Genomic DNA, 14,547 nt, shown 5'->3' with positions numbered 1-14,547 from the left:
ACCAGCAAGATCAGTTTGAGTTCCTGAGTGCAGAACTGGAGTCATTTATAATCAGGCTAGAAAGGTAGGCTAAGGACAGATTGTGAGAGACTGCAAATGCCAAAGAAAGGAGTTCTCATTTGACGATAGACCCAACACTGCGAAATCACTTTTTTAAGGAAAATCACTTAGGCAGGTATGTAAAAGATGAGTGATGAAGGCTAGTTAGTCCACACAAGGTGATTAAGGTATTAATGAGGGTGCTGGCTATGTGAGTGAAAAGGGATGGGTGAATTTGGGGAAGACACGAAAATGCTAACCAAGAGTTGAGATGGGCAATAAAGTTGGGACATTGAAAAGGAAGGGAGAGCCCTCAAAAAAAAAAAATAGGGAAAACTTAAAAAGGAGTATCATTTGGAGGAGAACATAATATAGGGAGTTATCTGAATGCAGAATGCAAGCCATTCATTCTTGGTCATCTCATATGATTCATTCTGTCTCACATAAAATATAAAAGCACTCTGAAGAGGTAGGAGGTCTCTCATTCACCCATCGCTGCTGTAACAAATAGTCTATCCTCTGGGAAGTTCATCTAGGGCAAGGAAAAAGTATAATGGGGGATGGAACGTTTGCCAATGGCACATGTACAACTACTGACATAGGTGATGCAGGTGGTTTAATTCTAAGTGCCCTGAGAAGCCAGTAACTGATGGGGAATGTGTTTTGGAGCTTTCACGTACAGGAAGAGCTAAACCAGTAACCAGTGAATAGTTCTGCAAGAGAGAAGTCTGTCAACATCTTATTCTCTGTTTAGCAAATCAAAGAAAGATCATGTCTTGGGACCATGCTGTGGAGCCATTTTGGGGTCTATTCTGGAGATCAAGATGTCCTCAGTGTGCACCAGATCTGATCTAACTTTTTTTTTTCCAATTAAAGCTTTTTATTTTCAAAATATGTGCATAATTTTCATTCACTCTTGCAAAACCTTGTGTTCTAAATTTTTTCTCTCCCTTCACCCCAATCCTTTCTCCTAGACAGCAAGTAATCTAATATCAGTTAAACATGTGCAATTCCTCTCCATATATTTCTACATTTATCATGCTGCACAAGAAAAATCAGATCACAAAGGAAAAGAAATGAGAATGAAAACAAAATCCAAACAACAACAAAAAAAGTGAAAATGCGATGTGATCCAAAATGTGATCCACACTCAGTCCCCACAATCCTCTCTCTGGGTGCAGACGGCTCTCTCCATCACAAGACCATTGGAACTGCCTGAATCATCTCATTGTTGAGCCACGTCCATCAGAATTTGATCCAACTATTTCTGCTATCTTCTTATATACCATTTCTACTTCCTAATGGAAAAATTCCTCCAGTAGCCATGACAATAATAGGCTGTAAAATATTCATTCTATTTTCTCATAAGCTTATCAATATCTTAATAGGAGGATATCTACCAATATCCTCAAGATACTGTATGGTTTGGCTTCATACCATGAACTTTGAAGATTTATCCTTGCTCTCGTGATATTATACAAGTAAGTAAATGTGGCTCTGAACATTCCTCTGTAGAGTTTTGCAGATATATATTGATATTCTAAATCAGAATAGGCCTTGGCTGCCATGTCCTATCCTTTGGCATTCTAATAGCTAATATGGCTTTGGGACCCTTAATGCTTCCTTGTTGCAATGAATGATTTTTTTTTTCTCTGTTTTGTTTTTGCTGGAATTGTTGGTAATTAAGATCAATATTTTTTTTTCCATTTTCCAACCCCGATGGCTTATTTTAATGTGTCAGGTTGAAACCATTCTAATTGTATGCAGTGACCTCATGTTGATGTTAACCTCAGATCTAATTAAATGAGTGTTGCTTACATGCATGCATGCAGGCGTGTATGGCTGAGTTAGATAGAACTTCCCACATCAATAACCAGACATTTCCTTTCACTTACAACGAACTATTTTTTTTGTGATATTATCTCATGATAATATCACATTATTATGGTCTTCACCACCTTCCAAGCCTCTCATGCAAAAAACTGTGTATAATATCAAGGCACGAGACTTCTAAATGGACTGTAAGCCTTTGTGCTTTTTTTTTTATTCTGAGTCATTTTTTCAATATAATTTCTATTACCTTCCTTTGTACTCAACTATGCCGTCTTGGGGAGGGGAGATGGAAAAGAGGGAAAAAAATTTGGAATTAAAAATGATTGTTGAAAACTACCTTTGCATGTAATTGGAAAAAATAAAAAAAAAATTTACTAAAAACAAAGATTAGAATACTAGATTGAAAGATATTCTTTTAAAAATACTATATATGATTTAAGAAGCTGAAAGTTCCATTTTCCAAATCTAATATAATTATTCTATATTAACCAGACTTCACATTATGGGCAAGTGACTATACTTTGGAAACATGAGGAATGATTAAAGAAAAGCTAAATGAAATATTTCAAAGTATAAGAGCATAGAAAAGTAGATTATTGAAACAAGATGATTACAGCTTGAAAAATTAAATAAACTCTAGCTATTACTCATAAATACTTGAAAACCAGAAGGCTATGGAGTCTAGAAGACTAGATAATAGATAGAATGTCAAAAGCTTTGAAATTGAATCTCAGGAACATCTTAATGGCTCTGTTAACTTCCCCACCTATAAAATTCAGGACACTATTACTGCTGTGTTTGTTAACTAATTAACAGCTGTAAAGCACTCTGAAAATATAAGCTGCTAAATAAATAATGACTGCAGAGGAATTTTAAACATAATGTGTTAAATAATAATGAAACATGGGCTTCCAACTTTACCATTTTTGTTTTCAAAGAAAGAATGTAAACAAACCTTAAGCCTTGGAATACATGTTTCATCCCAGTGCAAATTAAATTCAGTGTTTTGGAAATACAAGAAAAATCTTATTTCTCCGAGGACAGCCAACTCAGTCCTAAATGTGGTAATGAAAACAAAATGCAATCTCTCTTTCTTCTGTTTAACCCTAACAGGCCATGCCATTTTGAGATGTACTAACCTGAGAAATTGGACATTTTAGAGGATTATTATATTATTCAACCGGACCTCAAAGTGCAGCATATTGATTGCATGAGCACAAAAGTCAATACTACAATCCAAATGACAACAGTCATTAAAATTAAGTGTTAATGAATTTTAAAGTATTTCTTGGGAACTAATGGTGCCAACATAAATAGAATTCTTTTAAAAAGTTAATGCCTAGAACATTGCTCTCCACCTTTTCCAAACCAACATTAAAATGTAAAATTCCATTAAGGCTGGGAATGAGATTGAGAAAACTATAGACCTACCTAGGAAGCTTTGATTCTGTTAAGACTTATTTTCTAGGGATATTAAAGGGGATGCAAAGGAAAGACAAAGATACCTCTACTAACTTCCAAACCTTATGTTTAGATGTCAATGTTGCTAAGGCCTTCTAAGATAAAAATCACAGGTCTGGAGAGGCAAGATTATTCCGATACACTGGCACAAGCTAATTTTTTCATTTTCTTTTCAAGGAGATATACTTATCTTATTAAGTGCCTGAAATAACAATATTAGATGTTATGGAAAAACAAAGTGTTGGTGAGTTTTTTAAAGCTCAAAACCATTCTAATTACTTCCTCCTGGAAAAGTGGCAACTGAAAACTATACATTTATCTCTAAGGTATCCAAAATCTCATTAGGGCTCCCTCTTCAGAAAATACAATTCTTTATCTTCCCAACTCCACTCATCATGTTTCTACCCCCCCCCCCCCACAGCATACATAAGGAGTGATCTATGTAGACCTGCAAGAATCCAGCTAAAAATTCCATTCATTACACATGAGATAAAAGCCAATCCATTCTATCCTTTTAGAAAATACAAAACAAAACCTTTACTAAAGATAATGAAGCAAAAATAATGCAAACAAATAAGGCAAACATGCAAATATTTTATCTAGATAATAAGACCCCAACATTCCAGTTTCAGTGACTCATGTTAATCTAATTGTAGCATTAGCTTTTATGATCATACAAGCAAAAAGACCACTGTGTTCCAAACATAATTATCTCACCAACATCTCATTTCATGAAATTATTAGTTAAGAAGAGAGGCTCAGAATGAATTTATATTTGATTAGTTTCACTTACTTAAGAATATTGAATAACTTAAGACTCATTTGCATAAAAAGCAGAGCAAAGGCAGGATTGCTGGGGGAGAGACTATGAGAAGAACCAAATTCAAACCCACACACACAAACCATGATGATGCTCTGAATTTCTAAAAGGCTCTAGGGACCGTACGTACCTTCCAGGTGAAGCCACATGAGCTTTCCCTTCACACTGACGACAGAGGCCACGCAGAGCTCCCCAGGGTTTCTGGGGTTTACAACCTCAAGCTTCATGTTCTTTGTAAAACCACGGCTGAATGATGTCTGAAAGGAATCAAGCATGCATGTTGAGTCAATATACACTAAGCCATGGGAAGATGAAGAAATCAGGCTGTGCAGAGATACTGTAAGTTTTGATTCTGTTATCAGCATGTCAGAGCTAAAAGGAGAAGTGGAAATTAGTGGAAATTATGTTATCTAATCTAATCCCTTTCTTTTAAAGATAGAAAACTCGGGACCAGAGGTGACTTGTCCAAGATCACACAGGAATTAAATGGCAGGTCTTCTAACTCGAGTTCATATCTTCTTCTATTATGTGTCAGTTTTTCTAATTCAGCTCCATTTCACACACCAAAAAAATAATGGAAGCAGGGAAACATTCCTCCAACCTCTTTCCAATGTCCATTTCCAATGTCCATCCAATCGGATGCCTGCTTAGTGGGGAAAGCTTGCAGATGGAAGTAATTTATAAAGGATCAATAGCAAAAATGTATCAGAATCTATAGGTCTTTGTAGTTCATGTACAGAATTTAAATGGCTTGCAGAATTTTCTGGGAAGGTATTAAAACTAGGCACCTGCCTGAAAATCCCCAGAAAACTTTCTTTACAGCTTTACATAATTTTAACCTTCCTGGCAGCAGCCAAGTGGCAGAGTGGACAGAACGCTGGCCCTTGGATCAATAGGACAAAGTATAACTCCAGCCTCAGATATTTACTAGCTGTGTGATTCTGGACAACCACAAACCCTTGCTTCCCTAAGTTCCTTCAGTTGAAAAATGAACTGGAGAAGGAGATGGCAAACCATGCCAGCAACTTTGCCAAGAAAACTCTGAATGGGGTCACAAAGACTTGGATGTGACTCAACAACAACAACAACACATTTCTAGGCTTAATTTTGAGGGTAGGATAAGGACTTTTCCATCATGAGAAATCTCCCTCATGAATGGAGCTTGGTACCTTCCTAACTTGTGGTCTTAGAAAGCTGTTTGACGATGGGCAAATTACTGGACTTCTCAAATTATAAATTTTTAGCTTTATAAAAGGAGGTTTGCTTGTATCCAAGGCTGCTCCTAGAGTTAGTAGGTTTTATTTGCTTATTTTAGAATTGTAAATCAACAAAGGCATATTTGTTGTCCTTGACTTTGGTCCCGTTCTCCTTCAGCGATTAGTATTCTCTCCCTATTTAAATTATATTGTATTTACTTGTATGTATACATATTGTAGCTTTTAAATGCCATGCAAGTTTTTTGAAGATGGGTGATTACTATTTTTTTCTTTTTATCTCTAGAGCCTTGCTATCATATCTTGAATATAATGCATAATTATTAAATGTTCAAATTCAATTATAATGAAGTAAATTGATATGGTATGAGTGAATGGGAAAAAAAAAGAAAGAAAGAAAGCTGTCTGAGGCCGAAGTGACTCATCCATGTTGTGTTGGGGCAAAATTTGAACTCAGTTTTTCCTGATTTTGAGGTCATTATTTTCCAGCATATTATGCTGCCTTTTCCCATCATTTGATGAAAGCTTATAATATTCTGAATAGCATTTCATTCATAAACAAAAATGATGTATATTGGATTACTTGACATCTAGGAGAGAAGGGAAGGAAAAAATTTAAAACACAAAATTTTATAATGGTGAATGCTGAAAATTATCCATGTATATATTTTGAAAATAAAAAGCTTTAATTAAAAAAAAACCCATGAATGCTGACACATCAAAGCTAATCAATCATTTTTATATCATCCTCTGTCTGATAAGGATATTAACCCCATCATTAACTCCATTTTACTAAGAAATAACACATGGTACTGAGAGACTTGCCAAAGGTCCCAAAGGAATAACCTGATTTTCCAGAATCAAGGTCCAGAAAGATTATAGACAGATACTACAAGTCTTACTTTTTATTTCTTGAGTGAGGTCATCTCTCACTTAATTGTGTTAATGGGAGATCCTGAGGGCCATAGATGGATAAAATCTACACCTAATTCCCAAATGGCACTCCTTTTGAAGATCCACTCCTGACTCTTATGGATATTCTTCTCCACCCTTTTCATACACTGGAAGATCCTTCCCCTCTTGTGATTTCCACTTCTAAATACTGAGTTCCTCTCTAATTTTTAAAATGGAAATTCCTCCAGAACATTCAATCCCAGGGTTCCTTTTATGTATTATCTTCTCTCACTAGAATATAAGATCTTTGAAGGCAAGAACTTTTTTTCTCTAATGTGTCTTTAAGTGCGTAGCACATAAAACGTGCTTAATAAATGTGCACCATTATTAAACAATTTCAATGTAATTTCTAGACTAAACTTTAAAAACAGTACCTAGTAGTGAGAAATATAATTGATTTTTTTAAGTCTATTCTATATGAAGATAATTGAGATTTCATAAAGCTGGCTAACCTCTCCATGAGTGGAATATAAAAGCTTTTGCTTTTATAAATTCAGAATAATGGTAATAATCCTTCCACCCTCTTGACTTCCACACTTGTTTGTAGTCAACAAAGTATTTTTTGCAAACTTAAGGTGACAATTTAAAAGTCTACAAAAGTAAGAAAAAAATCCTTAACGAATTTTTCCATATAGGATTTAAACCTAAGACCCTACCTTTATCATCTAATTATGTTGTTAAAAAAAAAAAGAGTTATCTATTCACAAGCAAATTATGCATCTAGTATCCCCAAAGCAACCTTTCCTCCAAGTACTAATTGTCTCAGATTGCATTTAAAGAGGACAAGGATTGGTTAGAGGGAACTAGATATAGGAAGGGCTATTCATGAGTAAGAGAGTGACCAAAAAAGGAAACAATGTAAGAAAATGGGAAAAATAGATAATTCACAAAATAAAATCGGTATCTGGATAACAGAGCTGTCCTGTCTTTATCTGATTCCATTCTGGTTTTTTCCCTTGCTCTATTCAGATTAATATTATTTCTTATCACTGCTTCAGCATACACCTTCTTACCCAAAAATATTTACTCCAATAAAGTATATGAATACTATAATATTTGAGAAAATTTGCCTGTCTGGCATTGTATGTTCATAACACAACTATGAAGTAATGATATGGAATCATTGTGTGTTTCAGAGAAATCAGTCTCATTACTCTGTAATACCTCTGTGTGTCATTCAATTAAAGTCAAATAGAGTCTTTAAGCTGAAAAAAAAATCCACTTCTGTATAAGTGGAATGACAAGTTATTTGCATCCATTTATACCCAAATCAATTGGTTCCACACTATTATTATTCTTTGCGAAATCTGACTCAAACACATTCCCTGTTCCTCTTTCTGACTGGCCTACATATTGAGGACTGAGCTTCTTTTAAAACACCTGACCACTTGCCTATTAATTAATCCTTTTAGTAGGTGAATTATACTTTTTTCTACTGTAGTTAGCAGGAAAAAACTAAAACCACACAACCTACTTTTAGTTCAACTCAACTCACTGCTTGAGGCTAATTTGTAAAGGATCAATATCAAAACAGTTACCTGTGAGTTTATTTTACTAAGCATTTGGCTGTGTCGATCCATTTCATAACTGCCTATGACTGTTAAACATCCCCAGGGAAATGGCGACAATGCATTCACTTCCACATTAGATCTGCTGTGCTACAGTGGAGATGTGTGATTAAAAAATGAATTTATAATAAGCATTCTATCAAAGGGTGCTTGTAGTGAGCTGACAAATTCAACAACTTGCCAGTTAATGCAAGGCATATGCCAACAGGCAGATTATAATCCGGTTTATTAAATAAATCAAGAGCCCCAAAACAAAGGGGAGCATTTTTGCAATAAGCCTTCTGCTAATGAATACACAGTAACAACAAAATAATTAAAACTGATTTCATCTTCAGGGAATATCCGTCAAGGTTCAAGAGTTGGCAGGTGATGGGGGCCATTTTTGAGTCCTATTTTAAAGCTTCAGTAATAGTGACAGGAGTCATAGCAGACCCAAAGTCATAGAGGATTGCAAAGATAAAAGAATTAAGAAAATATTTAAAGTCAGGGATCATGCTGATCTGAAAATTAGGTAGAGATTTTCAGAATTTTCTCCTTATGCCTCAAAAGGCTGAAAAAGAAACATCTCCCTTCATAGCAAGAAATCAATAAGGGAATTCTCTGTAGTTCCTAAGAGTACAAGGAAGAACCTAAGTTTATTATTTTTAAAACCAAGTACAAGATCCTGCTTGCTATTTAATGTATTTTCAATTTCTTATCTTTCCAGTCTTTAAGAGAATATTTTTTTTAAACATATTCCCCAGTACAATTGTGCTGGCCCATCAGCTGTTCCTCACATATGACATCCAGTGCCCAAATCTGGTCTGTTCTCATGATATATTGCTCCTCCTTTTCTCTTCTACCTCTATGACAAAGACTAAACAGAGGAAATTCAATTCCTTTATCATTTACCTTCCCTTTAAATACTATTACACCCCTTGGAGTCCTTTCTTCTATAGGCTAGAGAGCCCCATTCCTTCATTGATACTCCTTTGCTATGACCTTGAGGCTGTTCAACATACTTGTTGGGCACTTGAAAGCAGAGACTGTCTTTTATTGTATTCCCAGTGCCTACTACAGAGCCTGGCACACAGTAGGTATTTAACAAATATTTAGTAATCAACTGTCTCCTTGGGACACCACAGGTTTATTGATATGTTTCCTAAAATGGCACCTCATTAAACATTAATACTGCAGATATAGTCTGACTGATGTGGAATAGAAAGGATCGTCATCTACCTTGAACATTATACCTCTCATAATCATATTAGGCTGCCAACTCAAAATGATGATTCATGCCAAGGCAGGAATCCACTAAAACTTTAATGCAACAGGTCCAATGAGATTAAGATATTATATTCAGTTCAACAAATATTATTAAAAATCTACTATACTAAAGTATTAATTACAGTTTATTTTTTCATATTAAGAAACATGAAGTTTCCTTTATTTTTGATCATTTTTCTCATCTATAAAAGAAATGTAACATTAAAGTCCCTTTATCTAAATGCTAGGATCTGAAAATATTTTAACAACTCTAGGATGTGAATCATGACGATGATGTCTTAGAATCACAGATTACTGAAATGAACTCAATGGACAGGACTCCATTTGGGTGTCAAATCTTCAAATACTTCCTAATTGTGTAAGGTCTCAAATGCCTCATTTTCTGCACCTATAAAAAGGGGAGAATATGTCAAGTAGCCATTTTACAAGATTTTCATGAAGAAATCTCAATTCTGAAATGTTCCATGTGAGATATTGCTGATGTTCTCCCACTATAAATGGCAAATAAATAAATAAATTCATAAATAAATAACTAGGAACCCCAGCATGTCTGCAATCCCTGACAAGGGAGATGAAAGAAGAACAAATAGGGTCGATTTTAATTCAGTGGAAAGATCCTAAGAGCTAGGAGTTCTATAGAGTCAAGAAGACTCCAGTTCAAATGCAGCCTCAGCCATTTAGAATTTTTTCACATGTCTATTTTCGGTTTTTTCAACTGTTAAATGAGGATAATGACAGTATCTACCTCTTAGAGTTGGTATAAAGATCATATAAGACTCAGCACAGCGCGAATGTTTATTCCTTTCTCTTTTTTTCCTGGGAATCAGGAGACCTGGATTTCAATTTTGGCTCTGCTATTAATTTTCAGTGATTTTGGGAAAATCAGTTAAATTTGGGAGGAGAGGTGGGCCTCATTTTGCTATTTATAAAAGGAGATTGGTTGAAATTAACAACTTCTAAGGCCTTTTCTAGCGCTAAATGTAGGATCCAGCTTCTTCCCATTAATACTATGAAATCAAAATGAATCATTTCTACAAACTATTTAAGGCAGGCAATTTAAGGTATAAAATAAGGTGTGCTCATATGTAATTATGGTTTCTTTACGTGCCATAAAACTCCAGTGACTATACCAATAAGATCTACTTGAAAAAGGTGGCTGCTCAGAATAAGCTAGTTAAGAACAGAATATAAAAGAAAAAGGCAATTAAAGGTCTTTGAATATCCTCATACCAAAGCACATACACATGCTTAAGGGGGTTTTAAGAACATGCTTTAAGAACGTGCTTTGTGGGTGATAGAGTTCAGTTCTTTGTAACATTCTTAGAATAGCTTTTAAGGATCACAGGCAACTAGGTCAGAGACTTGCTTCAAAAACTCCAAAGCTTTTATGATATGACAACATAATGATAGATCATGTCCTTGTACATTATTGTGGCTCTATAGAAAAACTCATAAACAGACCTCCAGATTCACGAGGCTTTAACAAGAGCACAGACATTCAGGATATTTATATACAAAAGATAATCCTTCAAGTTTTAATACATGCAATGAGAGAGGAAAAAGAAAATAATATGTCAACCTGGGAAAGAGTGCTAACACAGGACAACAAATTTAATTCGCAGCTAATAAATAACACACTTACATTTCTGAAACAGAAATGAGGCGCAGCCTCAGCACCATGCTGTTTCTGATAATCTGCCCAGTCAAAGTCCTGGCCAGCATAACCTGTACAAGACAAAGCAGATATTTTTTAAAAATTAGTACTCATTAGGCCAAATTAAAGATAGTCAAGTAGTTTGGTGACCTTTCCATTACTGAAGGGACAAGCAATAGAAAATTAGCCCTGATAGGTAGGTTATATGGATTCAATCAATTCAATCAATTAATAGATAGATTCAATCATACAATAAAAGTTATTAAGCACCTACTATGTGCCAGGCACTATGCTAAGCACTGGAGAAACAAAAAGGCTTACAATCTGATGGAGGAGACAACATACAAACTAATATATACAAAGCAAACTATATGCAGAATAAATAGGCAATTATTAAAACTCCAGAAAAGGCACTGTAATTAAGAGGGTTAGGGAGGCTTTTTGTAGAAGGCGGGATTTTAATTGCGAAGCTAGAAAGGTCAATGGTTGAAACATTTTTTCATTTTTTCAGCATTTTTTCAGACATCAATGAAAGACAAAGAAAATTCTCAGAGCCAAGAGAGAGAATGTCTTGTTCACAGAACAGCCAGGAGACTGGTGACACTGGATCAAAGAATATGTGTTGGGGAGTAAGTTGAAAAAAAGATTAGAAATATAGGAAGGGGGTAGGTTGATAGCACTTGAGGTCAAAGAATATTGTCTATATTTCCAGTAACATCAACTGAATGAAGGAATGAAAGTATATTTTTCTCTGAGAAAGAAAAATATGAGAGAAAACAGTCTTTTAACTTAAATTTGTTCTTTAAAAAAAGTTACTAAGTTAAAATACATCAATTTTCTTTTAAAAGCAGTAATTCACTAGTTAAAATAAAGGTCAAAATCCAAACCCCAAAGTGTATTTGTAGTTAATAGAGAAAAGGTTAACTCCTTTAACACCTCTCTATTCCTCTCCTTTTATCTCTTGACCTAGTTTGATGCCTTTCCAGGTATCTCTGACCTTCTCAAAGGAAAATGAACCACTTTCATTTACAGTCTTGAGTTTCTTAGCTGCCTCTTAAAGAGTTTTTCTCTTGTTGTCTGGTTCTTCCATTTTAGAATTTGGCTTCTCCTTGCACCAATAAAAGTTTTTCTTGTTTGTTTTTTAAGGTTGTATCGATTTCTTTGTGGGCTTGGAGACTGCCTTCTCAGGTCAAAACACTTATGTTTACAAAAACAAAGGAAGCACCTCAAATTGAGCTGGCAACATTGTGGGATAGAAAGAACATTGTTCTGTGAATGAGATGATTTTGGAATAAGTCCATTAACTAGCTGTATGACCTTGGATGATTATCCTTTCTTAGTTTTAATTTCTACATCTATAAAATGGAGAGAGTTCAGATAGTCAATATTCTGAAGGACCCTTGTAGGCCTAATATTCCATCATTCTAAGATGATAAATTATTTTCTTTGCCTGACTTAGCAGAACACTTGATTTTTCCTTAGAGCAAGATTTCTTCCCTTCTTTCTTTATGAGGAAACAAAAAGAAAAATGGACAAGAGACCATTCACGCCCAGCATACTTCCTGTAGGTCTCCACATTAGCACTCTCTAAGATATGTGTAAAGAATATGTAATATACAGAAATGTGAGTTACCATTATGATTCCCCACAATCTTTTAAGAATTCACTTATTTCTTTGGACTCAAGGATAATGAATTCTTAAATATATCCAATGGAGAAAAGCCATCTTATTTTGTTTTTTAAAACTGAATTGGTGAGTTTTGTTTTTACCCTACAGACATCTGTCAATACCTTCCAACCCTGCACCATATCACATATATGTCCAGCAAAAGAAAATAAATCTATACATATATACATACATACATATTTATACACACACACACACATGTGTATTTGTGTTTTTAAATAAAATCAGGAAATAAATGTTTGTGCAGAGAATAATGGCCTACAGGAAATTTGATCATGTAAATTTTCTAGAAAAATCAATAAAATCCTCATCTTGAATCCAATTGAGTCTCTCTCTGATAATTGGAATTAATTATCTGAGATCATATTTAAATTCGGATCTTCCAGACTCCAGGGCCAACTCTATCCACTGTGTCACCTAGTTGCCCCCAAGCTACACTACTTCTTAACACAGTTTTCTTATCTCTGAATCTCCTTCCTTTGGACACTCTGATCTCCTGCTTTATCTCTGCCATGACTGCTCCAGAAAAAATGCTAGTGTTAAATACTTCAATTAACAAAGTTATGGAATATTTCATTTAAAATTAAGGTGGTAATAAAGAAAAACACCAAGAAATTCTCAATGTCTTATATAGCTTGGCTCTATGTTATGGACACATCACCAGTGATGTTCACTTTCTAAAGTAATTGCTCTGGAAAAGTAGGGGAGTCAAGTACCTATCTCCCCACCCTTCCCAAGTATCTGGACCTGAAAGGTTTCACAATAATAACTTAATTGTCAAAACAATGATCTTCTCAGAGGGCTTTAATGCAATCCTTTCTCTACCTAGTTTTATCTATTTTTCCTTGAGTACATTTGATCTCACAATTTGACGTAATCTGAAGCCTCTGAAAACAACTACTTTTTCTGAGAACCAAAATCTCTTCCCTTCCATCTATGTATATGTTGTACTCCCCATGTAAACTGCTTGAGAAAAGGGATTCTTTCTAATTCTAACCCCAAGACTGGGTGCTTAATAAATGTTTGTATTTTATTACTCCTAAAATGAATTGTAAAAAGCAAGGTTTCCATTCTATCCCTTTTGCCTGGAATCCCATCATACCGACTTCATCAGGAAGTCATGGACTTATTCAAGTTGGAAGGAATCTCCAGTGATTATTTGGTCCAGTCCCTCACTTCCAGTCTTGGCAGCTCATTACCATGCCCCAGGAACAATGTCGTTTTCTTGTGCTGCACCACCTGCTTAGACGACTCTTTCCTCCCCAAGGGACCTCGAGTCACTTCATCTCTTTAAATTCCTCTTCCTCTAGGCTTGATAATGAGCTCTTTTTGTAAAGCAGTTTTGTGACAGCTCCTGGAGAACTGCTATATAAAAACAAATTGCTTTGGATTGTATTATAAAGAGACAGGGGTCAATTACCCTCATTAATCAACAAAGACAGAACAAGAAGTAACAAGGCTTAACTGAAGTCGGAAAATGTGTTTAAAACCCTGTAGAAGAAAAAAAAAATGCAGAAAAACTTCAGAACTATTAAGATTTGCAATAAGCAGTCAAGGGAGCTGTTAAAGCACAGTGGCTACAGCCAAAACTGATTGATCAGGATGCAGTTCTGATTGGCACAGGTCCAAAGGGGATAAAACAGATCATCCATTTCCTTACTACCAAAATAAACTGACATTAGACAGATAGTGCCATGATTTTGTTACCTATATCTTAGAGAGCACTCAAATTATTCAAAAGATGAAATATTGATTTGGTATCTAGTAGTGCATTCAGCACTGCATTAAACACTATGGCCAATGTGAAAAAAAAAATAGCAATTATAATAATGGTGGTAGGGAAGGAAATATAGTAGGATCAGGCCACTATGGCCAATGTGAAGAAAAAATAGCAATAATAATGATGATGTGGTAGTGGTGGGAAATACACTAGGATTCTGGCTATTGTGGCCAATGTGAAGAAAAAAATAGCAATAATAATAATAGTGTGAAAGGGGTAAAAATACATAGAAATATGGAACCTGGGTTCATTCTAGCACCACTACTTGTTA

The 14,547-nt window shown here is 35.0% G+C and overlaps 1 protein-coding gene across 2 annotated transcripts in view; it reads right to left on the bottom strand.

The window, feature by feature from the left end:
* SFMBT2 (Scm like with four mbt domains 2) overlaps positions 1-14,547 on the bottom strand; it is a 301,913-nt gene that overhangs the window by 87,723 nt on the left and 199,643 nt on the right. For both annotated transcript variants that reach the window (XM_051962302.1, XM_051962303.1), the window contains 2 exons: positions 10,798-10,880; positions 4,284-4,410 (listed from right to left, as the gene is read on the bottom strand). In XM_051962302.1, coding sequence (XP_051818262.1) covers positions 4,284-4,410; positions 10,798-10,880 — 210 coding nt within the window. The remainder of the gene's footprint in view (positions 1-4,283; positions 4,411-10,797; positions 10,881-14,547) is intronic.

Source organism: Antechinus flavipes, chromosome 5 (assembly GCF_016432865.1).
Source record: "Antechinus flavipes isolate AdamAnt ecotype Samford, QLD, Australia chromosome 5, AdamAnt_v2, whole genome shotgun sequence".
NCBI lineage: Eukaryota > Metazoa > Chordata > Mammalia > Dasyuromorphia > Dasyuridae > Antechinus > Antechinus flavipes.
This window is presented reverse-complemented; position numbering and strand designations above follow the sequence as displayed.